This window comes from Scyliorhinus canicula, chromosome 21 (genome assembly GCF_902713615.1).
Source record: "Scyliorhinus canicula chromosome 21, sScyCan1.1, whole genome shotgun sequence".
Classification (NCBI taxonomy): Eukaryota; Metazoa; Chordata; class Chondrichthyes; order Carcharhiniformes; family Scyliorhinidae; genus Scyliorhinus; species Scyliorhinus canicula.
In genome coordinates, this window is record NC_052166.1 from 34,837,983 (window position 1) to 34,864,869 (window position 26,887).

The 26,887-nt window shown below is 46.9% G+C and overlaps 1 protein-coding gene across 15 annotated transcripts in view; it reads left to right on the top strand.

Annotated features, from left to right (window-relative positions):
• Positions 1–26,887, top strand: part of tnc (tenascin C) — a 350,428-nt gene that overhangs the window by 259,799 nt on the left and 63,742 nt on the right. For all 15 annotated transcript variants that reach the window (XR_005458500.1, XM_038781949.1, XM_038781951.1 and 12 more), the window contains 4 exons: positions 12,352–12,615; positions 13,236–13,421; positions 16,438–16,527; positions 24,194–24,457. Coding sequence is in view for 14 of the 15 variants with exons in the window: in XM_038781949.1 (XP_038637877.1) it covers positions 12,352–12,615; positions 13,236–13,421; positions 16,438–16,527; positions 24,194–24,457 (804 nt within the window). In the remaining variant the exon portion in view is untranslated. The remainder of the gene's footprint in view (positions 1–12,351; positions 12,616–13,235; positions 13,422–16,437; positions 16,528–24,193; positions 24,458–26,887) is intronic.

A 26,887-nucleotide genomic window follows, 5' to 3' on the forward strand; every position in this document is an offset into this window, starting at 1 on the left:
CATGTGAATCCAGACCCCCAGCAATGGTTGACAGTTAATTGCCCTCTGAAATAGCCTAGCAAACCACTTAGTTCAAGAGAAACTAGCGATGGGCAACAAGTTTTTCCAGCAGTGCCCATATCCCCTGAAAGAATTCAATGACTGAGCATCCGCTGAGTTGAGCATTTCAAAGATTCGCAAGCCTCGAAGTGAAGAACTGGAAAGGCAACTTATTATCTAAATAGGAAGAGACTTCGGAATGCTCAGATGCAGAGGGATCTGGGTGTCCCCGTGCATAAGTCACAGAAAACGAGCATGCAGATGCAGCAGATAATAAGGAAAGCAAATGGAATGTTGGCATTTATAGTAAAAGGAATTGTATATAAAAGTGAGGAAGTGTTGTTGCAACTATACAAGGCATTGGTAAGACTGCACCTGGAGTATTGTGCACAAGTTTGGTCCCCTTATTTGAGGAAAGATGTAGTGGCATTTGGAGGCAGTTAAAAGGAAGTTCACTAGATTGATTCCAGAGATGAGGGGTTTGCCGTATGAGGAGAGATTGAACAGTTTAGGCCGATACTCTTTAGAGTTTAGAAGAATGAGGGGAGATTTTATTGAGGTATACAAGATTGTAAAAGGTATGGATAAAGTAGACGTGGAGCTGATGCTTCCTCTTGTAGGGTATTCTAAAATGAGAAGTCATAATCTTAGAATAAGAGGTTGTAAATTTAAAACAGATTTAAGGAAAAACTATTTCTCCCAAAGGGTTGTGAATCTGTGGAATTCGCTACCCCAGAGTGGTGGATACAGGGACAGTGAGTAAACTTAAGGAAGAGTGAGACAGATTTTTAATTGATAATGGGTTGAAGGGTTATGGAGAACTGGCAGGATAGTGGAATTGAGGTCAGGATGGGATCACCCAAGATCACATTGAGGATGTTTAGCCTCGGGAAGCAAATTGTCTCCTCCTGCTCCTAAGTCATCTGTTCTAGGGAGGAGATGGTTTGGCTGATTTCACAATCCAGCACTTGGTCTGTAACATTGTAGGTCGCAGATGAGGAACATAAGGGCTACGATAGAACGGCGAAGCAGACTTGATGGACTGAATGGCCTAATTTTGCTCCAAAGTCTTATGAACGTATGAAGAAAATTGTCCTCCACTCAGTCCTAATTGGTAGACCCATTATTCTGAGGTCATGACCCCCTCCCCTTCCAGTTCTGGATCCTCCATCCAGGGTAAATAGCATTTTATCATTTACCCTGTCATGTCCTCTAAGAGTGTCATTTGTTTCAATGAGATCACCTCTCATTCTTCTGAATTCCAGAGAATATAGCTCCATTGCACTCAATCCCTCCTCATAGGACAACCCTCTCATTTCAGGAATTAACCTTGTAACATGTCATTGCACTCCCTCTGGAGAAAATATATTCTTCCTTAGATAACAGCACCAAAACAGTATACAGTTATTGCAGGTGTGATGCTTATTAAAGTCACATAAAATTGTATTCAAATACATATGCATGAGCTTTTAAACTACTTTCAACAAATTACACTTTTTTGATATTCTCTGTAAAATCTCTAAGTTAAAATTAACAGAATAAAAAAGGATTTTGACCACATTGTACATTGTATTCATACTCTTAATACAGCCCAGGAAACCTTCGTTATTCTAGAGTTGTGGTCACCAGGTGAGGTGTTTCTTTATGCGATTCTCCACTTATGAGCTACTGAATTTGAGAGTCAACATTTGATCCTTTCCTTTACTTGTATTCAAGTGAGTTGAAGCAAACAAAAGCTATCCTAGTGTCCGGAGAAGAAATAGAAAAGGTGCATTAAAACTCTTGTATCTTCCACCTCCGTTTGAGGGAGGGCCAAATCTTCCCTGGAGTGACAATCACGACTAGATTGCCACTCTGCTCATTTTTACGTCGCTCAGTCTGCACATTTCTCACAGGGACATCTAACTTGTGCCTGCTGAGGAATGCGCAATGTGGCTGCTCCTGGAGCAGCATCCTTTTCTATCACACTGGCTGTCATACAACAGCAAGTTTAAGTGTTGCAGCCAACTTGGCAGGAGAGAACGTAAGTGTGTGTGAGGTAAGTGGATAAGATTGGTCAGGAGTTGGGGGAGGGGTCAGAGGGGAAATCAGCTGGCCAGAGTGGGGGGGCAGTCGGTGGTCAGTGAGGTAGTCAAGGGGTGGGGGTTGTAAGTGGTGAGCGGAGGAGGGGGAACAGTTGGAGAGTCGGGGGGAAATCCATTGTACAGTTACCCAGACGTTAAAAGTGGTTTTAATCCTTCTAACCATTCCTGCATAACTATTGTGCTAAGGCAGTTAGAACCATCCAAATTCTCCAACTTTACATTGGAGTTTCAGAGGGTTCTAGTCTTAGGGGCTGTCTGGTGCTCCCCCCCCCCCCCCCCCCCCCTCCCCCAGCATTCTCTTTCTCGCCACCAGCCAGCCAATGGGATTGCTGGAGCAATGGAGAATCCTGACAATGAAGGATCCAGCACAGGGATTGCCCCAACAGGTGTTGAAACTTCTCAGTCAATTTCTGTGCAATCCTGGTGTGGGGTCTTCCGAAGAGTAAACCTTCCTGGGTACCTCCACGGAACGAAAGACCTAGGCCATAGGTCATGTAACTCTCCATCCTCAGCTTTCTCCAATTCTTGCTGGCTGACCCCTGCTTCAACTTTACTTAAGGATTTCTTCTCACCCTGCTGCCCCAATGAGTTGGCGATCTTATAACATCTGTTCTAAGGGACTTCAAACCGTGACTAAGTTCACCAGTTCCAAGTAAAACTCCGCAATGCATTGAATCCATAGAATCCCTACAGTGCAAAAGGAGGCCATTCAGCCCATGGAGTCTGCACCGACCCTCCAAAAGAGCGCTATACCTGGGCCCACTCCCCTGCCTTATCCCCATAAACCCATGAATCGATCAAGGCCAATCTACCTCACCTGCACATCTTTCAGACTGTGGAAGGAAACTGGAGCATCTGGAGGAAACCCATGCAGACACGGGGAGAACGTGCAAAGTCCGCACAGTCACCGAGGGCCGGAATCGAACTCGGGTGCCTGGTGATGTGAGGTAGCAGCGCTAACCACTGTGCCACCATGCCAGCCTTTGAAAAACGATACCCTATCCCCTAACATCAGGGATGTAGTTGGCCTCTGCTCAGCAACTGCCCAGGACCATAGAGATCAGAAAATTATTATAGGTGCACCTGCAGGGATAGAGCTCAGTCCCAGCATTCCATGGGGCAACTTGGTGGACAATGGCCTTTTGTTGAACCTTATCCTGTGAGCAAGATTTTGGCCTGAATTGTTGGCAGAAATTGAGGAGGGATACCAGGGAAGGGGACCATGTTGTGGTCCGAATGGCTCCTGTCTGTGATTGGCTTAAAAAAATGAACACATCTGAATCTTCAAATTGGCCAGGGCAGATGGCAAGCTGGAACTCAGGGATCTTAGAACTTAGAACAGTACAGCACAGAACAGGCCCTTCGGCCCTCGATGTTGTGCCGAGCAATGATCACCCTACTCAAACCCACGTATCCACCCTATACCCGTAACCCAACAACCCCCCCCCTTAACCTTACTTTTTTTTAGGACACTACGGGCAATTTAGCATGGCCAATCCACCTAACCTGCACATCTTTGGACTGTGGGAGGAAACCGGAGCACCCGGAGGAAACCCACGCACACACGGGGAGGACGTGCAGACTCCACACAGACAGTGACCCAGCCGGGAATCGAACCTGGGACCCTGGAGCTGTGAAGCATTTATGCTAACCACCATGCTACCGTGCTGCCCCTAATGTCCGGGAATGTTCATATCATTAAGATTCCACTACTGTGAAACAGATTTTCTTCATGTGTTCCACTTTTAATTTATTCGAGCAAAACATTTTACACTTTACAGCCCCTTTTTCCAATAGGGATGTTAGAGACCCTGGGTGGGAATCTCCCGTACCCGGCAGGGCGGGGGTCCCGGCGGGACGAAGTGGCATGAACCACTCCGGCGTCGGCCCGCCCCAAAGGTGCAGATCCTCCGCACCTACAGGGGCTAGGCCGGCGCCGGAGTGGTTTGCACCCCGCCGGCTGGCATGGAAGGCCTTTGGCGCCACCCCAGCCGGGGCCAAAGGGTCTCCGCCGGCCGGCAAGAGTCCGCGCATGTGCGGCTGCGTCAGCAGCTGCTGACGTCATCCCCACGCATGCGCAGGGCGGGGGGACACCTGCACATCAGCCATCGCAGAGGCTGACTCGGCCGACGCGTAGGAAAAGAGTGCCCCCACGGCACAGGCCTGCCCGCGGATCGGTGGGCCCCAATTGCGAGCCAAGCCACCGTGGGGACACCCCCCAGGACCAGATCGGCACACGCCCCCCCCAGGACCCCGGAGCCCGCCCACGCTGCCAGGTCCCGCAGATAAGGGACCTAGTCTGATCCACGCCGGCGGGACTGGCAAAAAACCAGCGGGACTTTGGCCCATCGCGGGCCGGAGATTTCGGGCAGCCCCGGGTCCCATTGAATCGCGCCGGTCCCTTCCATTCTCCGAGGCGGGTGGTGCAACTCACACCTCGCTGACTTTTGGAGGGCCAGAGAATTCGGCGGCCGGTGGGGGCGAGATTCACGCCGACCGCCGGCGATTCTCCAACCCGGCGGGGGATCGGAGAATCCTGCCCCCTATTTCCAATAGGAACTTGGTCACAGTTTAAAGTCCCTTATAACGGATGTTATAAGGTATCCCAACTCTTTGAGGCAGCAGCAGCATTAAACCCATAGTGGGCGGCATGGTAACACAGTGGTTCGCACTGTTGCTTCCCAGGGACACAGGTTCGATTCCTGGCTTTGGTCACTGTCTGTGCGGAGTCTTCACGATCTCCCTATGTCTGTGTAGGTTTCCTCCGGGTTGCTCCGGTTTCCTCCCAAAAGTCCGGAAAGACATACTTGTTAGGTGAATTGGATGTTCGGAATTCTCCTGTGTACCCGAACAGGCGCCAGAGTGTGGCGATTAGGGGCTTTTCACAGTAACTTCATTGCAGTGTTAATGTAAGCCTACTTGTGACAGTAATAAAGATTATTATTATTAGGCTAGAGTGTATTCATTCTTACATAGCTCCCAATATTGTGCATCCCACGGAAGGTTCCAGACCTTCTGGAGCCTAATTAACGATGTGGGTTACCTCACTTTCCTGCCCTGCCACCATCTCTCCTTCCGCCCTCATGAAAATCGTGTGGGTCAGAAACAGAGGCAGGAGGCCAACACGCATGACTTTGCGGCCATTTATTTTCCGCTACCCACCTCTGCTCCAACTTGATCCCAGCAACGAAAATACAGCCTCAGCAGTTGTTGTCAGGTAATGATGATGAACCCTTGACAGCGCCACCATCATTACAACTGCGATATCCAGACAAGCAAAGGATCCTGGATATAAAACATTGCCACATTTGTGGCCATAAAGGCCAACCTAAACAAGGCAATAATGCTCGTTAAATGTTACAGCAACCACCCATTTCATAGTCATAAATTTATAATTTCATACCTCACAAAAGTGGTACCACCAGGAAGTGTAGATTCTGATAATTCAAGAAATCTGCCGTTATATTTATTTTATTTGCTGTGGAAATTGAACAACTGGCACAGCTGACACGATGGATATGGGAATTGTCCAGTCGTTGATTTTTAATTCCGTTCTGGGAATATCGCACTATTTTAGTGAAAATTCTGCTTGAACTGGAACGGTTTCCCAACGTGGCTGTTTTCACAGGACCTCTGGAATGTGATCATTTTACAGGGCTGTAAATCACACACACACGCACAACCCACACCAAATGAATCTTCCCGGTGCCGGATAGTAAAATTGGCAGACTGATAGATTTAATTAGGAAAGAATGAGCTAATGGCCACCTGTCAGTTGTAATAAAGTAGTGATGTGGAAGAATGTTGGAGCATTCAAAAATCTGTACAGTATATGCCTGGCCTTGTTCTCCAACTCAGAGTTTCTACCTGACCAGCATAATATTATGGAGCCTTTGCACTAAGAGATCACCTCAAGTGCGCGCTACCAGATGTTTTGCTTTAGTCTTCTAGATTCAAAGTGTACGTAGCGTTATCGCAGCTGTAAACCATACTGCCAACCTTTTCAACGCATTAAATTTAAGATTTCATCACCATTATTACTGTGAATTTTAACTTTTGTAAGCATACAATTCATGCTACACATGATACGGTTTTATATATAAAAGCAAATTACTGCAGATGCTGGAATCTGAAACGAAAGGGAAACTGCTGGAAAATCTCAGCAAGTCTGGCAACATCTGTAGGGAGAGAAAAGAGCTAACGTTTCGAGTCCGGTGACTCTGTCAAAGCTTTGACAAAGAGTCATCGGACTCGAAACCTTAGCTCTTTTCTCTCCCTACAGATGCTGCCAGACTTGTTGAGATTTTCCAGCACAGTTTTATATATAACCACATAGAACGGGGGCGGGGGCATGGTAGCACAGCATTTAGCACAGTTGCTTCACAGCTCCAGGGCCCCAGGTTCAATTCCCGGCTTGGGTTACTGTCTGTGCGGAGACTGCACGTTCTCTCCGTGGGCACGTGGGTTTCCTCCGAGTGCTCTGGTTTCCTCCCGCAGTCCAAAGATGTGCAGGTTTGGTGGATTGGCCATGATAAATTGCCTTTAGGTTAGGTGGGATTACTGGGTTACAGGGATAGGGCGGAGGTGTGGCCTTAAGTGGGGTTCCAAGAGCCAGTGCAGACTCGATGAGCCGAATGGCCTCTCTGCACTGTAAATTCTATAAGAGAGAGAGGGGATATTATGCTTAATAAGTTCAACCATGCAGGGTTAATTTCAAAAGATAGGAAAGAAGGAGCTTTATTTGAAATTAAATAACCACCAACCTAAGTGATGGATGGTATTTCTTCACAAAAGTAATTGCTGGGCTTTCTATGAAAAGTACGTCCTCGAGGCTGAAAAAAATCTTTCTTTTGCAAATGCGTGTGGATTCCCCCTATTTTCAAAGAGGTTGAAGTCTCTGAGGGAAGGCCAGACTTGGCATTTTCTGATTGAGAAGGAGGACGTGATCTTACAGAGATATAGGAGACTGTTTCGGTGAGGGAAAAGTAAATTTGTCTTTCAATTAAATTAAGAACGTACGACAAGTTAAAAAGGTACACTTAGGACTCAACTCGGGAAATTCTTCACACAAAGAGCGACCAACTTGCAAAAGGGTTTCCAAATAGAGTGGTGAAAACCTAAAACCCTAAATGGATGAGTTACTCAGGACTAAAGGGCTTTCCTCACTGTAATTCCCTTGTAATCTTGTAAATTGAAATGATTTGGAAAGAAGCTGGCAATGTATATCTGGCAGTGGAAGTTAAAGTGTAAATCCATTCAGGATTTACTCATGAAACATCTTTTGTGGATTGGTATTCTAGCCAGATGTGAATTAAACTGAAGCAGTCTCTAAATATTTTAAAGTATCTCTGCCTTCTCTGTCATTGTCGTACTGTGATATAATTTAAAATTCACAAGCTTTTAATTAAATTCAATAATGGAGAACTGCAGATGTGATGGCTTTAAGCTTTCCATAAATACACACACAAACACAGACACAGACACACGAGCACACACACAGACACACAAATGCACACTCACAGGCACACACTCATGTATGCACCGACTCTCACACACACGCATACACATGCACACTTTCAGGCACATAGGGACAAGCGCACTCACACACAAGCGCACACATGCACACAGGCAGAGCCAAAAACCCAGAGTGTGAAATAATGAGACTGAGATATTTCCATTAAACAACTGAACTCCCGCCATCATCTAACTGGTGGAGATGGAAAGATGATAATGAAGTTTGAAAATTTTGGCAGTCATTTATTTTTGTGTGGCCCTGGAAATTCATTGTGTTGGGGGAGAGAATTGTAAATTCTACTGAATTAGCATTGAAACACATTGAATCAGGATTTGCTGGAACGGGGCATCTCACAACATATACCACTGAGTTAGATTTTATCCTGCATGCTTCAACTTAAAAATGTTTTGCAGCCTAACTTGCTGGTAGCACATCCTGATCATGGCGGAGGCAATAGTGAACCTGAGACCTCAGTGAATGGTGGGACCGATGGTTACCGATAAGAATAAAGGAGTGAGAGGGCAGCGCGGTGGCGCAGTGGGTTAGCCCTGCTGCCTCACAGTGCCGAGGTCCCAGGTTCGATCCTGACTCTGGGTCACTGTCTGTGTGGAGTTTGCACATTCTCCCGTGTTTGTGTGGGTTTCACCCCCACAACCCAAAGATGTGCAGGCTAGGTGAATTGGCCACGCTAAATTGCCCCTTAATTGGAAAAAACGAATTGGGTACACTAAATTTTTTTAAAGAGGAATAAAGGAATGAGAAATAAACAGAAGCACTGACATGGGAGGTGAATTAGTATGAGTGAATTGAATATAAAATCAGGTGAGGGCAGCACGGAGACGCAGTGGGTTAGCACTGCTATCTTACAGCGCCGAGGTCCCAGGTTCAATTCCGGTTCTGGGTCACTGTCCGTGTGGAGTTTGCACATTCTCCCCGTGTTTGCAGGGGTTTCACCCCCACAACACAAAGATGTGCAGGGTAGGTGGGTTGGCCACACTAAATTGCCCCTTATTTGGAAAAAATGAATTGGGTACTCTAAATTTATAAAAAAGAAAATCAGGCACAGAAAGAGAACTAAGGAAAGTGAAAGAAATATTACATTGAGAGAAAGAGAGAAAAAAGACACTGGGAAGGTATGAAAATAATATTAATTCCACGTTTTTAAAATTTGAACAACAATTCAGTACTTGAGGGAATAAGACACAACATTTTTGATTGCCCACTTTCGGGGCCAGAGATGATGATTGACATAAATAGATGGATATTAAAGTCCTGGGGTTTCACGACGGTGTGGGGCTGCCTCACGATGGGAAACCCCATTGACCAGCCAACGTAAGGGAGCATCCCGCCGGCGTGCTGAAACAGAGATGTGGCATCGCAGGGTGGAGAATCCAGCCCTGCCTTTCTACAGTGCAGAAAGAGTCCATTTGGCCCATCGGATGTACACCGACCCTCTGAAAGAACACTCCCATAGGCCCACTCCCCTGCCCTATCACTGTAATTCCACCTAATCTTTGGACACTAAGGGACAATTTAGAATGACCAATCCACCTAACCTGCACATCTTTGGACCTTGGGAGTAAACCGGAGCATCTGGAGGAAACCCACACAGACAAGGCTGGAACTGAACCCCAATCCCTGGCGCTGTATGGCACTAGTGCTAACCAATGAGCCATCTTCTACCACTCGTCGCGTCTGGAAAAATGGGTTCCATGATAATCAGATATGACAATTTTGAGAAGTAGTATCTTCTAATGGATAAGGGTTAAAATCGACAATTAATTAAATAGAAGCTTTGAATTGGATTAATCATCCCAACTCTTCTCTTACCATTTGTATTTTTATACAATCTGCACAATTTCTTTTTGCTTTGAAATTAGACTTTGAATGTTTAGCTTCATGTACTGAGATGAAATTCCTTTGCTCATTATTTGAAGTGGGGATGATAACCAGTTTCAAAAAACTAGACAGAAGAATTCTAAACAAAATTGGTAATCGCTTATATGATGGTTTTCTAAGGGCCTAATTTCAAGGCTATTATCCTTATCTTTTCCTGTGGAAAATGACTGCAAACATGCCAAGCTGAAAGTCAATACGTAAGTCATTGTAATTAGGAAAATGAGCTAAAAAGTACTTGGTATCCCAAACTACCAAAATTAGAAGAAGCGAGGAAACTGAAGTAATTTTGTTCCCAGGCCTCATCAGAATAAATAAAGAGTGTCAGCAGCATCAATTAGGTACCTCAAGACAACTTACCTGCTGGGGTTAAGTCCAGTATGATGAAACCAATCGAAAGGCAAGCAGACTCATAGCTGCCCGCACGGTACACCTGCTCCTTTGGGCTACATAGAATACAGATATTTTTCCAAGTTTATGAGTCTCCAGCAATGCCTTGAAGGAGCATTCACCATGCTGCTCAAAATCAGTCGTGCCAGTCAGATTTTCCAAGGCCCAAGTAGGCCAAATGAATATCACCACCTGAAATAATAATTCTCAACCAATTTAGTGGTAGCCTGAACTCTCCGATAGGCGGAGCACCATCTGTACTAAGTTGTTATTATTAGGCCAGGTGTTGACCCACAAAATAGGAACAACACGTTAAAGTTAGGCCCCACTGTGAGGTGGAAGACACTAGTTTCAGAAAATTATTTATCATATTCGGAAGCACGATTGTTAGCACTGCACCTCACAGCACCAGGGACCCGAGTTTGCACTTTCTATCCGTGCCTCCGTGGGTTTCCCTCGGATGCTCCGGTTTCCTCCCACAGTCCAAAGATGTGCAGGTTGGGTGCATTGACCGTGCTAAAATTGCCACTTAATGTCCAGGAATGCGCAGGTTGGGCGGGGTTATGGGGATTGGTTGGGAGCGGACCCAAGGTAGGGTGTACTTTCATAGTGGTAGCATAGTGGTTAGCACTGTGAATTCACAGCACCAGGGTCCCAGGTTCGATTCCCTGCAGGGTCACTGTCTGTGCAGAGTTTACACGTTCTCCCCATGTCTGCCTGGGTTTGCTTCGGGTGCTTCGGTTTCCCCCCATAGTGCAAAGATGTGCAGGTTAGGTGGATTGGCCATGATGAATTGCCCTTAGTGTCCAAAAAGTTTAGGAGGGGTTATTGGGTTAGGGGGGATAGGGTGGAAATGAGGGAGGGTGGAAGTGAGGGCTAAAGTGGATCGGTGCACAATCGATGGGCTGAATGGCACTGTACGTTCTATACTCCATGGGCGGGATTCTCCCATTCGGCGGCAGAGTGTCCGAGCCGTCGGAAATGGTGTTGCGTTTCACGCCGGCATGAACGGGCCGCTGGGAGTACCCGATTCTGGCCCCTACGGGGGGGCCAGTATAGCACTGGAGTGGTTCACGCTACTCCAGCCTCCCATCCCGGCGCGAACTCTGCGCTGCAGGATCCGCACATGAGCAGTGGCTCCAGCGCCAACCCGCGCCTGCGCAGTGGCCTCCCTCAATGCGCTGGCCCCGACGCAACATGGCGCTGGGGTTCAGGGGCCTTCGCAGAAGAAAATAGGCCCGGGGAGCGAGAGGCCAGCCCGCCGATCAATGTGCCCTGATCGCTGGCCAGACCCCATCAGAGGCCTCTCCCGGGGTAGGAGCCACCCACCCCCCCCCTCCACAGGCCGTCCCCGACCCTGAGCGCATAGTTCTGTGACCAGGGGCGAAATTCTCCGACCCCAGCAGGGTCGGAGAATCGCCTGGGGCTGCCTAAAATCCCGCCCCCGCCGTGGCAGAGATTCTCCGCCACCCTGGAAGTGGCGGCGGCGGAATCTCACCACTCCGATCGGAGAGGCCCCTGCGGTGATTCTTCGGCCCGGATGGGCCGAAGTCCCGCCGCTGGGAGGCCTCTCCCGCCGCCAAGGTTTAAACCACATCTGGAACGGCGGGATCAGCGGTGCGAGCAGGCCCCCAGGGTCCTGGGGGAGGTGGGGGGCGATCGAACCCCGGGGGGTGCCCCCACGGTGGCCTGGCCCGCGGTCGGGGCCCCCCGCTCAGACTCCAGGCCAGTGCCCTGGCTGCACTATTTTCCTCCGCGGCCGCCACGGCCTCCGCCATGGCGGAAGCGGAAGAGAACCCCACATCGAGCATGCGCCAGCAGTGAAGTCAGCGGCCAGCTGCTGCTGACGTCACTGCCGGCGCATGCGCGGACCGACGAAAGCCTTTCGGCCAGCCCCGCTGCCGGGGGCGCCGGTTTTTTGCGCCAGTCTTCTGGTGCAAACCGCTCCGGCGCGGGGCTGGCCCCCAAAGGTGGGGAGAATTCCCCACCTTTGGGGAGGCCCGACCCCTGAGTGGTTGGCGCTACTCCCCTACGCCGGCACCCTCCGTCACGCCGGGTAGGGGAGAATGCTTCCCCAGGTGTGGACGGCGCCGGCGGGACTCTGCCTTTTTAGAGCCGCCGCTCGGCCCATCTTGGGCCGAGAATCGGCGGCCCGGCCTCGTACAGCGGCCTGCGACCAGCACCACGCCAAACGCCGAGAATCGCGTGCCGGCATCGGGACGGCGTAGCCCAGTTGTGGGGATTTTCCAGCCCAGCCCCGGATTGGGAGAATCCCACCCCTTAGGTCTGTGCAGAATCGCTGGGCAGAATGGTCTCCTTCTGCACTGCAGAGATTCTATGATCTTAATCATTTTGTTAAGTCTTCTGGAAATGCAGTGAGGCTTCATGATGTTGATGAATGATGAAATTCTCTCCCTAATCCCACAGTGATTGATGCGCCAAGCCAACTGGAAATAAATGAAGTCACAGACACCACTGCTCACATTACCTGGTTCAAACCATCTGCCCGAATTGAGGGGATCAGCCTATCCTATGGGATTCCAGGAAGCGAGAAAGTAACTGTCGAACTTCCTGACACGGAGACAGCCTATTCCATAGCCGAGCTTCAACCAGACACTGAATATGAAGTTTCTCTGGTTTCTAAACGTGGCAACATGAGAAGTGTTCCTGCTGTCAATACTTTCACAACAGGTAAATCAATATTTTTAAACTGGTGAAATAATTTAAAACAATTCCGTATTGTGCTGGTTTGGCACAGTTGCATGAGCCAGCTGTGCATAATAGCTCCTTATTTAACTATGTTAATGGTGCTAAATAAATGGAAGACATTTGGGTATTATCATAGCATGGTGTAACATTGTGTACAGCGCAGTCTATTCACAATTCAGTTTCTTCTTTTGGTAATCAATTAATAATATATCAATTATATATCAAATAGATATAAATCAAATATATATAATGCAGCTTTCACTTTTGGTAGTCAATAAATATCTCTGAATATTGCTACGTCACTTTATAATGAAAGGTTTATAAAATGCACCAATAAGTACCACTTAATTGTGAGAATGTTAATTGATTTTCTCTACCATTCCCCAAATATATCATTATTTGGTTAGAGTAAGTTAAAGCTTAACAATATAATTCTGGTACTTCGGACTACTTTGAAATTAAGTGTCCATTAAACTGTAATGTACAGTATCCTGGTTTGTGATTAAAGACTCTTTTAATTCTCTTGAATGCTCATGGTAGACTTCAAAATCCCCTCTCTTGTTCTTTTATCCCTTGTTCCAATGCTATGTTTTTCTGTCTAGACCTTGATGCCCCTACAAACCTCAGGAACGAGTTGCCAACTGCTGACACCATCACCTTGGAGTGGACAAACACCAAAGCTGCTGCTGATAGTTACAAGGTTAAATATTCACCACTGGCAGGAGGAGAGCACAAAGAAATCACTGTCCAAAGAAGCACTCAACCAACCACCAAAATTAAGATTTCTGGTAATATTTCCCATAAGTTCAGGGTATTCTTCTGAATCTGAAAAATTTACATGAAGTCCAAAACTGCCTTGGAGCGTTTTAGTATGAATTAGCTTGTATTCCACTGAAGATGACTGGTTAGAATGTAATATCTGACTGGAACACACTTGGGCTTTTAATGATATGTTAAAAATAAAAGGAGACCAAACCACTTCACCACAAGATCAGGCAGTCATAGAGTATTACAGTACAGAAAGAGGCCGTTCGGCCCATCGTGTCTGTGCCGGCTATCACGCACCTATCTTTTCTAATGCCATCTTCCAGCCCATGAAGTCCATGCAATTCTCATTTGCACTCGGATTTTCTAATTTGCTCTGTTTGGCTTTTGTAGCTAATAAAGTTTGGAAAGGGTTGCCTCCAATGTTTTTCAGGGGTGAAATGGGCTCACAGAGAATTAGAAGCATCATTTATTGTTATGCTCGATTTCTTTTCCATTATAGCAGAGAAATTTCACCATCATTGCCTGATTTGATGGATAAATCCTAAATTACGATGCCAAGATCTATTAATATCAAAGATGTACAAGGAGGGCAGCACAGTGGCACAGTGGCACAATGGTTAGCATTGCTGCCTACGGCGCTGAAGACCCGGGTTCGACTCCCGGCCCTGGATCATTGTCCTTGTGGAGTTTCCACATTCTCCCTGTGTCTGCGTAAGTTTCACCCCCACAACCCAAAGATGTACAGGATAGGTGGATTGGCCATGATAAATTGCCCCTTAATTGGAAAAAATAATTAGGTACTCTAAATTTTTTTTTAAAGATGTACTGGGACTGGTCATGATCAATGTGAGGGGTTGCAGAGATAGGGTGCGGTGTGGGCCCAGATAGAGTGCTCTTTCGAATGGTCGGTGCAGTCTCGATGGGCCGAATGACCTCCTTCTGCACTGTAGGGATTCTTTGAATTTGAAAGACGTTCAAGCAAATGAGAAATTTGGATGTGACTTCTAAGGCTTCATTGTTCATATCTGTACAACCCACAAAAGACAAAGAGCTGGAACATCGTGCAATGATGCATATGAGAATACACAGGCCCAGGACTGTCTCAAAAGCCCCTCAAAAAGTTTCTAGGTGCTTTTATACTGTATAACACTTGCAATTCTCTATCATTTCCATGCTGCTATTTGCATCTTGAGTTACCTGTTGGAAGTAGTATTGAATTGTTACCACAAATTTTTAGAAAACTGTAAGTTAATGACTCAATTATCAAAAACAATAGCAGTCCCAAACCAGAAACATTCATTGAGCAGCATTAACATCTTCAAAACAATTGTTTTTTTTCTTTATAAGCCCTGGATTTGTGAGGTCACTAGTTCATAACATGCGGGATTTAAAAAATGTTTCCTCCTCTTTATTGCATATTGAAATGCCTCAAAGAACAGAATGGGTTCTTCTGGATCAACTATTTTTGTTAGAAGCAAATGATTGAAGTCAAGGCTCTTTACATAATTTCCTGCTTGAGTACTTCATCTAACAGGACCACATGGAGAACACCTTACCTTAGTTTTTTTTTTCCTCTTGTTGTCTTTTGCCATGGAATCCCAAGCTTGACTTTCCTGAGAACCACTGCTTTGTGTTTCCTACTCTTTTCAGCCTTGAGTGTAGGCCCCAGTCCATCATCAGGATCCCTCGTTTCTACAAAAAAGAACTGCTGATTTGTTTCTTTTCACTTCCTGGATTTTTGCTCCACAGAATGGACAACTCAATCTATTTTAGAGTCTGACAGATTGGGCGGCATGTGGCACAGTGGATAGTACTGGGACTGCGGCGCTGAGAACCCGGGATCGAATCCCGGCCCTGGGTCACTGCCCGTGTGGAGGTTGCACATTCTCCCCTAATCTGCGTGGGTTTCACCCCCACAACCCAAAGATGTGCAGGTTAGGTGGATTGGCCACGTTAAATTGCCCCTTAATTGTAAAAAAAAATAATTGGGTACTCTGAATTTATAAACAAAAAGAGTCTGAGGGATTTACAGCACAGAAAACAGCCCCTTTATCCCACTGTGACTGAGCTCGCTATCAAGCACCTATCTATTCTAATCCCATTTTGCAGCACTTGGTCCACAGACTTGAATGCTATGGCACTTCTTATCATTTATTTAACTGTCATTGAGCGAGTGCACCAAATAGTCTCAAGTTATGGCTAACTGAGCAAAAACATATCACCAAACAAAATGAATCTTTTAATTGACCCTTTTTGACAAGTAGAATTTTGTTTTTACAGCTGTAAAACATGAAAGCAACAAAGTAGGTTATGCAATAGGCGCCTTTTAATTCCTATGAATTCCACTTTGGAGAATTGATTTTTCTCGGCCTATACAATTGCACTGGTGTGCCTCAGGCAGCAAATATTAGTACATCTGCATCAGAGTGCGCACCTGACAAGGAAGCTGCCTGCTTTTTCTTCCATTCACATGAATGAAGCAAAATTGGAAAACTTCTATTACAAGTATGTGCTTCAGCCTGCATCGAATTCCGAACACTCAGCCAATGTTATCAAGGCCAGACCCAGAATGATCTCTCCTAATTATTTCAGGTAACAAGCATTCCATGGATATTCTGCATCACAAACATTGTACGATCATCGATCCTTAAGTAAACATAACTTGGACATGTTGCATTTCAGGATGTTTCCGTGAGGCATGGAAACCCATTGACACTCGTGGGACCAGAAGACCCCGGTTCCAGTCACTGGCGAAAACCGTTGGGATCTTCTGTGATGGGTTCTCTGGCATTGGGACAGGTGCGCCATGCTGTAGACATCGGCAGGACCAGAAGATCTTGCCGGTGGCCAGTGGCGAGCCGTTTCTGCCACCAGAACAAACGCCGCAGGGGGGAGGGGGGGGGGGGGAGAGAGGAGGTGTCCTGCCCTATGTTGTTGTGTTGTATTAACAAAATGGCAGCCTAGAGAGCAATAATCTGCTACTTTATAGTTGCATTACATTTTTGAATTAAATGAGAATAATTTTGCATTATTCAGATCTGCAGCCTGGTACCGAATATGGTTTTGGAGTCAGCGCCATTAAAGGCAACCGAGAGAGCGCTCCTGCTACTATTAACATAGCCACAGGTAAGACCTAGGCATCAGATTGCAAACTGAGTTGCTTGATTACTGTTACAGGAAAGGAGAACATAAAGGGGCAGCAATTATTCTGGGCATCACATTGACATCTTTGGAGTGAGCTGCCGATATAAGAATGCAAAAACAGACTGGAGGAGGAGTAGACCACATGGCCCATCCAGCCTGCTCCACAATTGAATGTAATCATGGTTGATCTTAGATATCAACTGCACTTTGCTGCCCATGCCCCACATTACTTGAGAGACCAGTAACAGGATTTTCCTCCCTCTCCATGGCATATTCTGCAGCAGCGGGAGGCTGCTCGCCAGCGACTGGCACCGGGGTCTTCTGGTCCCGCGAGTGTCAATGGGTTTCCTGCTGAATGCACCCATTGCTGTCGTGAAACCCATGGTGGGGGTGTACCGACCGTGGGGCGTAAGATCCCACCAGCGTAAACAGCCAGAAAATCCCAACCAAATATCTGTTTAACCCAGTTTTATATATATTCAATGTTGGAACATGAGAATTCCAAGGAATCATGACCGTTTGAGTGAAGAAACTTTTCCTCGTCTCAGTTCGGATCATGCCCGTCTCCTAAGAATGTGCCCCTGTGTTTTAGATTCTCCAGCCATCAGAAACAACCTCTGTGTTTACCCAGCCATTAAGCCCCTTCAGAATTTTGCATGATTCAATGAGATCATGGGCTGGATTCTTCCACGAGACGCGGTCAATAGAAAAGTCCATTGACCTCGGACGGGATTCTCCGCTCACCGGTCGAGCGCGGCAGGAGAATCCCGCCCCACATTTCATTCTTCTAAATTTCAGGAAATATAGGGTCCATTTTATCAGCGATACAGGACAACCCCGTTATCCCAGGGAATCAGCTGGTGAACTTTACCTGAACTGTCTCCAATGCAAGAATATTCTTATTTAAGTATGGAGACTAAAAACTGCAAACAGTATTCCAGATGTCGTCTCACCAAAGGCCTGTACTTTGTAGCAAGACTTCTTTATTTTTGTACTTTAATCCCTTTGCAATAAAGACCAGCATGCCATTTGCCTTTTTAATTTCTTGCTATACCTGCATGCTAACTATCTGTGTTCCATGTACGAGCACACCCAAATCTCTCTGAACATCAATATTTACAAGTTCTACACCTCTTTCTTTACTTTTCTTACGACTGAAATGCCACATTATACTCCATACATAAATATCATCCGTTGCCTGGTCACTTAACTGGTCTATATCATTTTGCAGCTTCATTGCATCTTCCTGAAAGTTTACATTCCCCCCAACTTTGTGTTATCAGTAAATTTAGATACATTATTATCCATCCTTCTTCCAAGTCACTAGTTTAGTTTGTACATAACTGAGATTTCAGCAATGATCTTCGCAGCACACCATGAGTCGCAAGCTGGCAACTTGAAAATAATTGATCCCGACACCCTGCTTCCTGCCAGCAACCAATCATCCGTCCATACAAATATATTACTTTGTGATGGAATGTAAATTCAATTCATGAATTTGGAATATAAAGCTAGTCTCAGTGATGGTGACTATGAAACTATCAATGATCGTTGTAAAGATCCTCCAGGTTCATGAATGTCGTACAGGGAAGGAAATCTGACATCCTTACCCCATCTTGCCTGTGTGACTCCAGACCCACATGTGGTTGACTCTGAACTCTTCTCTGAAATGTTCAGTTCAAGAGCAATTAGGGAGGGGTAACAAATGCAGACTTTGCCAGCGATGCCCATATCCCATGAATGAATAAAGGAACTCCCAACTCCATGCACTCTTACGTTACGTATTAACATTTTGTGCGCCACCATACCAAATGTCTTCTGGAAATCCAAAGGTACGATCAATTTTGTTTCCTCTGTATATGGATCCCTCTTGTAGAGGAAGAGGGTCCTAGAACAGATGTTAAATACCTAAAAATAGTATCCACAAATTTATCGTACCCAATTTCTACCTTCAAAAGTTGTTTCTTTCAATGACCCTCCCAAGTGAAGCAATCCTCGGCAAAATAAGTCATTTCATAACCTTCTCTTCCCTGAAAATAACAAATCTAAATTTCTTAATCTCACCTCACAACATTGGCTCTTGAAGGCCAGAATCACTTGTGGGTGAATTTTACAGGGACATGTATTCCTCACCCTCAGCACCCTCCCCTCCACACTGCCACCTGCCCCCACCCACCTCCCCTCACCCCTTCCCCAGTCTGGCTGTCCTGCAGCCATAGTACACTGGAGGCTGCCTTACTGATGTAAGAGTAGGAGTTTTGTCCATAGAGACTGGACGAAGGATTCTCCCTTTTGGGGACTAAGTCCCCACGCGAGAATCACTCCGAACTTTAACCGCAAAGGTCTGGGGTGGTTCTCTGTTTTACAGGGGCTAGCAGAGCCCCAGCATGCGTCCCGCAGCTCTGGCTGCCGGCGGGGCCCTGCTAGCTAGACCACGTGGCCGCGCGTGCGCGCGGCAGCCCACCTCGGCTCGGACTCTGCCGACACAGCAGAGCCGCACAGTGAGCCCATGCGGAGGAAGATAGGTCCCTCCCAGATCGCGATAGCCTGCGATTGGTGGCCCCCAATCATGGGCCTGGCCATCGCTGATGCCACCCACCCCGGAGTCAGATCCCCCCCCCCCCCCCCCGCCCCCCACCATGACCCCCACCGCGGCTGCACGTCCCAGCTCCCGCCGGATGGTACCACATGTAAACTACGCCAGTGGGAGCTCGGCTGGTTGACCGCGGAGATTCGCCGGGGGTGGCCTTTTCCAACAGCCCCCCACCAGCGCCACTTGGACCGCGCGAGTGGGACTGGCGTGTCCGCAGAGAAACATAGAAGCGCTGTCGTGCCGGATTTCCGGCCTGAACGGCTATCCCCCCCCCCCACCAGCCGGGCGCGATTCCAGCACGGAGGGTTGGAGAATCCCGCCCAGGAGGCCCTGCCCTCAATCAGATTGACCAGAAGCTTGGTAGTCTACCAGCACCAAAAGCAAGTCAAGGTTGCAATTGGGACCACATGCAATCCCCAGGGAGTAAGAGCATGGACACCCAACTTTAAGGTAAGTCCGGATCAGGTGGAGAAGAGCGGGGTGTTGGGTTTTAGAGGCCGGGAGGGAGAAACAAAGGTTGTGGGAGAAGGGAAGCTAGCCCCACCCCCACCTCACCCACCCCCTCCCCCTCCTCACCCCCATCAAAAGGATGTACAGGTGGGGCCGTTTCTGCCCAACCTTGTGCGTTCAATGAAACCTGCGGGGCTGGCAGTCTTCCTTCCACTTACCCCCACCGCATGCATTATTGTGGCACATTTTTAATGAGTTCCTTAACTTTCCTCTATTTGGCCTCTTTAGTGACCTCTTTAAACACAAGTGTGGGTGGGTGGGTAGGCTGACACTTTACCCTCCCCCCTGTCCCCCTCCCCCCATAATATGGAGGACAGGTTGGGTATGGGTGGAAAGGTGGTGGGTTGGCCACCCATTCTATATACACATCTGCCCCACCGCCTTCATATATGTCAGAAGTTGAGCTGTTAAAATTCAACTCTTGGTTTCTTGCCTCTATTTCCTCTTAAAGGTAACAAGAAATACACCTTAGTGACAACAACATCTGTATTAAGAGTCACTTGGTAGTATAGAATTTGAATATTGCTGTAAAGGGAGACATGTTTCTGAAGTCTTTTGTCTTGCATTCATCAGGATAAATGCAAGAATGACAAATTTCAAACGATCCCGATAATTTATGTTACAGGAGTAAACGCTGCTGATTGGCTGGTAAGTTGACTCTGAACTCCCCAGAAACATTGGGTGCCTATAGTTCCTTGGTGCTTTGTCCATGGCAATGTGTCAACCAATCAGAATCAACTTACCAACAAATGAGTCCCTTTTTTTCCTGTAGTATAAATTGTTGTGATTCTTTGAAATTTTGCATTCTAACATTTGTCCAGGTAATTTAGCAATCGGGGAGCAGGGAGAGGTGGTGCAGCTTTTATTATAATAACCATGTCACACCATACATGTTACCATTTAAGCTCAAGTTGCTTGAAACATTAATCACGCCACACAATGCAGGGCAACAATCAAAGGTCCTGCATTCATCACATCAACACGGTAACCCCCACAAACCCGCACCAGCCATAATTGACTGCCTTTTTGATCAAAGCGAAATACTGCAGATGCTGGAGATCTGAAATAAAAACAGAAAGTACTGGAAAAACTTAGCAGGCCTGACAGCATCTGTGGAAAGAGAAACAGAGTTAACCTTTCGAGCCCAATATGACCAGAAGATATATACTCAGACGAGGTTTACTAGGATTGGCTCGGATTAGCTGTGAGGTAAGGTGGGATAAACTCTGTTTGTTCTCACTGGAACGACAAACATGGGGGCGATTCTCCGATATTGAGGCCAAGTGCTCGCGCCGTCGTGAACGCCGTCAAGTTTCATGAGGGCGCAAACAGGGCCCAGACATGACATATTCTGGCCCCCACGGCACTGGAGTGGCTGCGCCAACCCGCGCATGCGCAGTTGGGCCAGCTCAATCCTACGTATGCGCAGTTGGGCCGCGCCATCCTGCGCATGCGCGGGGAACTTCTTACGCGCACTGGCCCTGATCCAACATGGGGTCGGTGTTCTGGAGCTGGCCACGGCGGAAAGTAGGCCCAGCGAGGGGAAGGCCGGCCCGCCGATCGGAGACGACTTCGGAGGCCCCCCCGGTGAAGGAGCCTCCCTCTCCCCCCCCAACAGGCCACCCCCAAGCCTTCGCGACGAGTACCCATTGGCAGAGGCCAGGTGTGGACGGCGCCGCCAGGACTAGGCCGTTTACGCGCGGCCGTTCGAGCCATCCGGGCTGGAGAATCGCCGCTTGCTGTTTGCGGCGATTTTCCGGCAGCCCTTCGCGATTCACACGGCACTGGTTTCGGGGGTGTGGGAGAATCGCGTGCGGGGGGGGGGTCGGGCCGGCGTGGCGCGATTCGTGCGGCGCCCCGGCGATTATCCCACCCGGCAGGGGGTGGAGAATACCGCCCATGATGTAGAGATGCCGGTGTTGGACTGGGATGAGCACAGTAAGAAGTCTTACAACACCTGGTTCAAGTCCAACAGGTTTGTTTCAAATCACTAACTTTCGGACCACTGCTCCTTCCTCACTGCTCCTTCCTTTCACCTGAATAAAAATCTGGAATTAAAAAGTCTTGTGATGACCATGAAACCATTGCTGATTGTCGTAAAAAAAACATCTTGTTCATCGATGTCCTTCAGGGAAGGAAATCTGCCGCCCTTACCCGGTCTGCTCTATATGTGACTCCAGACCCACACAGCAATGCAGGTTGACTCTTCACTGCCCCCTCGAAAATGGCCTCACAAGCCACCCAGTTCAAGGGCAATTCGTGTTGGGCAACAAATGCTGACCCAGCCAGCTTCCCAAGTGATGTAGGAGCGGTTTCAAGACCTGTGTATTGAGTCAGCTTCCACGTGGGGTTATTCCCTGTGGCTCAGCTCAGTACAGAGAAGAACAAAAACACCACAACCTGGACAAAGATGGCTTATTTGATCAGACTTGTTATGTGTACACAGATAATAGACTGAATATCGGCCAAGACCTGTTCTGCCGAACAAAGACCCAAACACAGTAATTATACAATGTTCAAAAATCAATAGCCCACCCCAGTTGAATGCGATCCGATCCCTGAAGCTGCTTCTTTTAAACCTATCCAATAGAATTGCAAGCAGTGTTTAAACTGCACCCAATAGAGTCGAAAGCAGCACATGATTGATCCTCATCCTGACAGTTGCATACAATCCCAGCAGCTCGCTAACTGTTTGTGAGAAGCAGAACAACAGAACCAGCACCCTGGATCCTTTCACAAAGAACTGGGGCGGCGCCGGAGAATTGGCGGGGGCGGGAATTGTGCCACGCTGGTTGACGGCCGCTCACAGCGGCGCCCCCGGCGATTCTCCTACCCCCAATGGGCCGAAGTCCCACGCGTTCTATGCAGGTCCCGCCGGCATAAATTTGTCTATGTCCCTTAACGGTGGGACCTGGCGGGCTCCGGGGTCCTGGGGGGGGGTGCGGGGCGATCTGGGGCCCACCGATCCACGGGCGGGCCTGTGCCATGGGGGCACTCTTTTCCTACGCGGCAGCCGTGTAGGCCTCCGCGATGGCCGGCGCAAAGGTGAACCCCCCCCCCTGCGCATGCGCAGGGATGACGTCAGCAGCCGCTGACACTCCCGCGCATGCGCGGACCCGCACCAGCCGGTGGAGTCCCTTCGGCCCCAGCTGGTGCGGTGCCAAAGGCCTTCCACGCCGGCCAGCGGGGCGCAAACCACTCCGGCGCCGGCCCAGCCCCTGAAGGTGCGGAGGATTCCACACCTTTGGGGCGGCTCAATGCCAGAGTGGTTCATGCCGCTCCGCCCCGCCCCGCCGGGTACGGGAGAATCCCGCCCAAGGTGCCAGAAGTAATGTCCTAAATCCCATTTGATTACTTATTACTGCGATGTCCTAAAAATACATGTTTAATGGTTAATAATGTTACTCAGTCCTATAATTCATCTCAATCCTTAATTAAACAATTTTGTAAAACTACTCTAGTGGCATGCTAACGATTCAGTTTTAAGAGGTATCATCGCTGAACCAAGAACAAATTAAAAAAAGGTACAAATAGCTTTTAAAAAGAAAACAGATGTTTGATATGTTTATAGGTACAACATATTGTACAGGAACTTTGGAATGAAGCTGATTTCCTCCACTTGGGAGGAAAATCTTCATCATGTCTTACAATACTGCCACTCATGATTTATGGAGCGTTCTGGAGTAAATTGAATATTAAAAAGTTTCCCACTGTGAACTTTGTTTAATACATTAAATACAGGACAATAAACCTTAGTAACCAGACAACAAAGGCATTCATATCATGAAAACAAAGCATCACATCCAGTGCCAAAATTGTCTCATCATATTACCACAGTTACATGGAAGTTTTATTGCAACAGCAATACAGTTATTATTTAAAACAATGTGAACCAATCGAGCAAATTTCTTTTTAAGGTCACTGAGTTACAGATCAGTATTGTTATTTACACCATATTTCCCCTCCAATTTCTGTCTTCATTTCCTGGCCCTTGCTATGAATGGTCAACAGCCGTTGGTTGCTTTTTAGCATCCGATCTGTGTAAGAATTTTCTCGTGTATCAGTCAAGATAGTGAGAGTCACAGGCCATAGTGGGCAGGCAATACTGCCAAGATGGATAGAAATCTGGGACAAAGACCCTGGCTGAGTTATTTTCTCCTTCACTGATCAGTTGCCCAGAAGCCAAATGCTGGATCCCTTCCATCGCCCTATGTAAGATCGGCTAAGTCGGGATCAAACTTGAGTTCCTGGGCCACATGACAAAGTTCCATAGTATGTAGTATACTCATGCCCAGGCATTATAATAATAATAATCGTTTTATTGTCACAAGTAGACTTACATTAACACTGCAGTGCAGATACTGTGAAAAGCCCTTAGTCGCCACATTCTGGTGCCTGTTCGGGTACACGGAGGGAGAATTCAGAATTCTCAGTTGGTATGGGAATTGAACTGCATCACAAACCAGCTGTTTAGCCCACTGAGTTAAACCAGCCCCAGATCAAGAAAGAACTGCACTTACACCTTCTAATTATTTACTACTGCAGACTTAGACAGTCCAAGAGACTTGAAAGTGGTCGAGACAACAGAGAGCACCATCACTTTGGCATGGAAACGCCCTCTGGCAGTAATAGATCATTACTACATCATCTATATCTCACCAATTGGTGAGAGGAATGAGGAGATAGTGGCCGCTGATGCTGTCTCATACATCCTGACCAGGCTCAACCCTGCGGCTGAGTACACCATTACTCTCATAGCACAGCGAGGTAAACAGAGGAGCAGAGCCTCCACCACCAGTGCTTCTACAGGTAAGGAAGAACTTATGAGTGCCATTTTGATCTCTTCACTATTTGTGTTTTTTGAAAATTCTGCTAATGTTTAATCTGTGTTGCGACAAACATTTCAAGGAAGTTCTTTCTCTGCAGAGATTCTGTCAGCCAATGCTGCTTCTTTCCAAAGCACAAAGGTGGGGTTTCTAGGCGGAGAAATATTAACTCCATCTGCCCGTTATGCAAACTGTTGCGATTGTGTGTAACACTGGTTTCCCGGCCCCCCTGGGTTTACTCTCTATTGAAGGGAACGGGGAATAATATTAGGCAAAGTATTAACTTCTCCTTTCCTTCAGCCCAATCCTGTGAGTGTTTTGATGAACATAGGAGGTTAAAATGTCCCTTAATTGGTTTCATTTGCAAACTGGAAACATTAAAAGTGAAGATACATCAGTCTAAATAGTTTTGCTCATGGATATTCCTTTTTCCACCAAAAACATGGTTTGACAGAGTTAGGGGGCCAGTCTATGCACAAACTGGTAAAGAAATTAATACATCCATATGGTAATACATAAATATAGTGATGAACCTGCTTCCAGAGCCTCAAAAGGCAGTAGTATATATTGGGTGATTGCAGGTGTAGTAATCCACGGGAGGCAGGAGTTCCATCAACACACCAATATTTATTTACAATAACGATATTATAGGAGCAGCTACAAACAGTGCTGCTAGCAGTCCAATCAACTTAAGACTGGCTCACAAAGCCTACACAGGTGCTGATATGGGCCCCCTCAATGAGCTATCATTGAGGGAGCTCATACTCCAATTGGCCAACCAATAAAGCCAATTGGAGTTCATTACAGCAGGCTTCCCAATAAAGGTGGCATGTAGGTGAGGCCCTTTGCAGATAGCACATCTTTGCACACTCAATTCCGTGGTGTAGGTGCATTTGCAGGTTTAATTGACTATTAGTAATGCAATGTTTGGGCAATGCTACATTTAACTTGTGCAATAATTTGATGATAAAGAATGTGTAATTAACAAAGTACACGAATATTGGAATAGGGAGCTGGCTCCCAGCCCTTACTTGCGTGAGGCGATGGAATGAGAATGTCAATACACAGTTCAGGTATTATCCACCATTTCAGTTTGTGCAAGCTTTCTGGGAATGCACACCCAGGAGGTTCTATTTCAATACTGATGTAGAATTGTGAAAAAGATCCATAGGTAGGTCACCATTGCCTTTAAATGTAAGACGCAGAAATAAACTGGATCGACTATTGTACTATCCTGTGACTACTGCTTTAAGCAGCACAAGACAGAAGATTTATTAATTATGTGTGCAAGTACACCACATGGTGTGGGAGTCAAACTTCCAGCCAAACAAAACAGCAGACTTATATATATTTTTTCTTCTGCACAACATTAAACAAATCCACTGTTTTATATGGATATGAGCAGCTCCCTCATTCCACCTCAACTTTAACTTTCAAAACTTGTCAATTGTGGCTGAAAGTGGAAAATGGAATTTATTTAAAGGAATACCATTATTCAGGTTGCCAGACGGACAGTCTGCATGTGTTTCCCTTTCGAGACAGTCCAGAGAAATCTTTCTCTGGTGCAGAATTAGTATACTGTCATTGTTTTGTAAATTGAAGCCGTGCTTTCTTGACCTTTGAGCACATTTATGCACTTTTTTGAAAGCTAATGGAATAGCCTCCCCCCCCCCCCCCCTCCCGCCCCATCCACTAAAGCTCAGCAGTTTATATGGGGGCAATGTGCCTGACATTTTCTGATGTGTATTCAAGTGGATGAATTTTCACAAGACCAGTGTGTTTTCAGAAAATTGCCTCCCTTCCCCTCAATGGAGTAGTTGAACTAGTACAGGCAAGGGAGGCAGAGGTCAGGACTGATCTCCAGTTTGTGCAGTTAAGGGCGGCAACAATTGAGTGAAGTCTTCTTGGGGTTATTGAGGGAGAAATTTGCGATCACAATTGGAATTGCTCATGCTTGGATATCAGGTGAGAAAATTATTGGCCTCTCCTGACTGATATCGATTACTGATGTTGGGAACCGAGACTTACCCACACACATGAGGATGACGTTGGTTTGGTTCCATGGAACTAAACTGCAGGAAGCATCCAGTGAAGGGAAGATAAAAATTTAGCAAGGAAGAGAACATCACTGTAATAACTACAAAATATCCCCCAACGGACTGTGAAGCCACGTTATCTAATTGTTTGAATATAATAAAATTCTAATTTAAAAGCAATACTGATGCACCCATGGATCTTCTCCCTTAATCTTACATAATTAGGTAGGTAACGAGTCATAGTCCACGGGGGACCATAGGCAACTTTCTCTTTTAGAGACAGACATTTGATTCAGAGCCACCACTCCACTTCAAGTATAGAGCAGGTGGGGAGGCAGGTCCCAAGTCTACCTCAGCTGGAACAGGAATTGAACCCG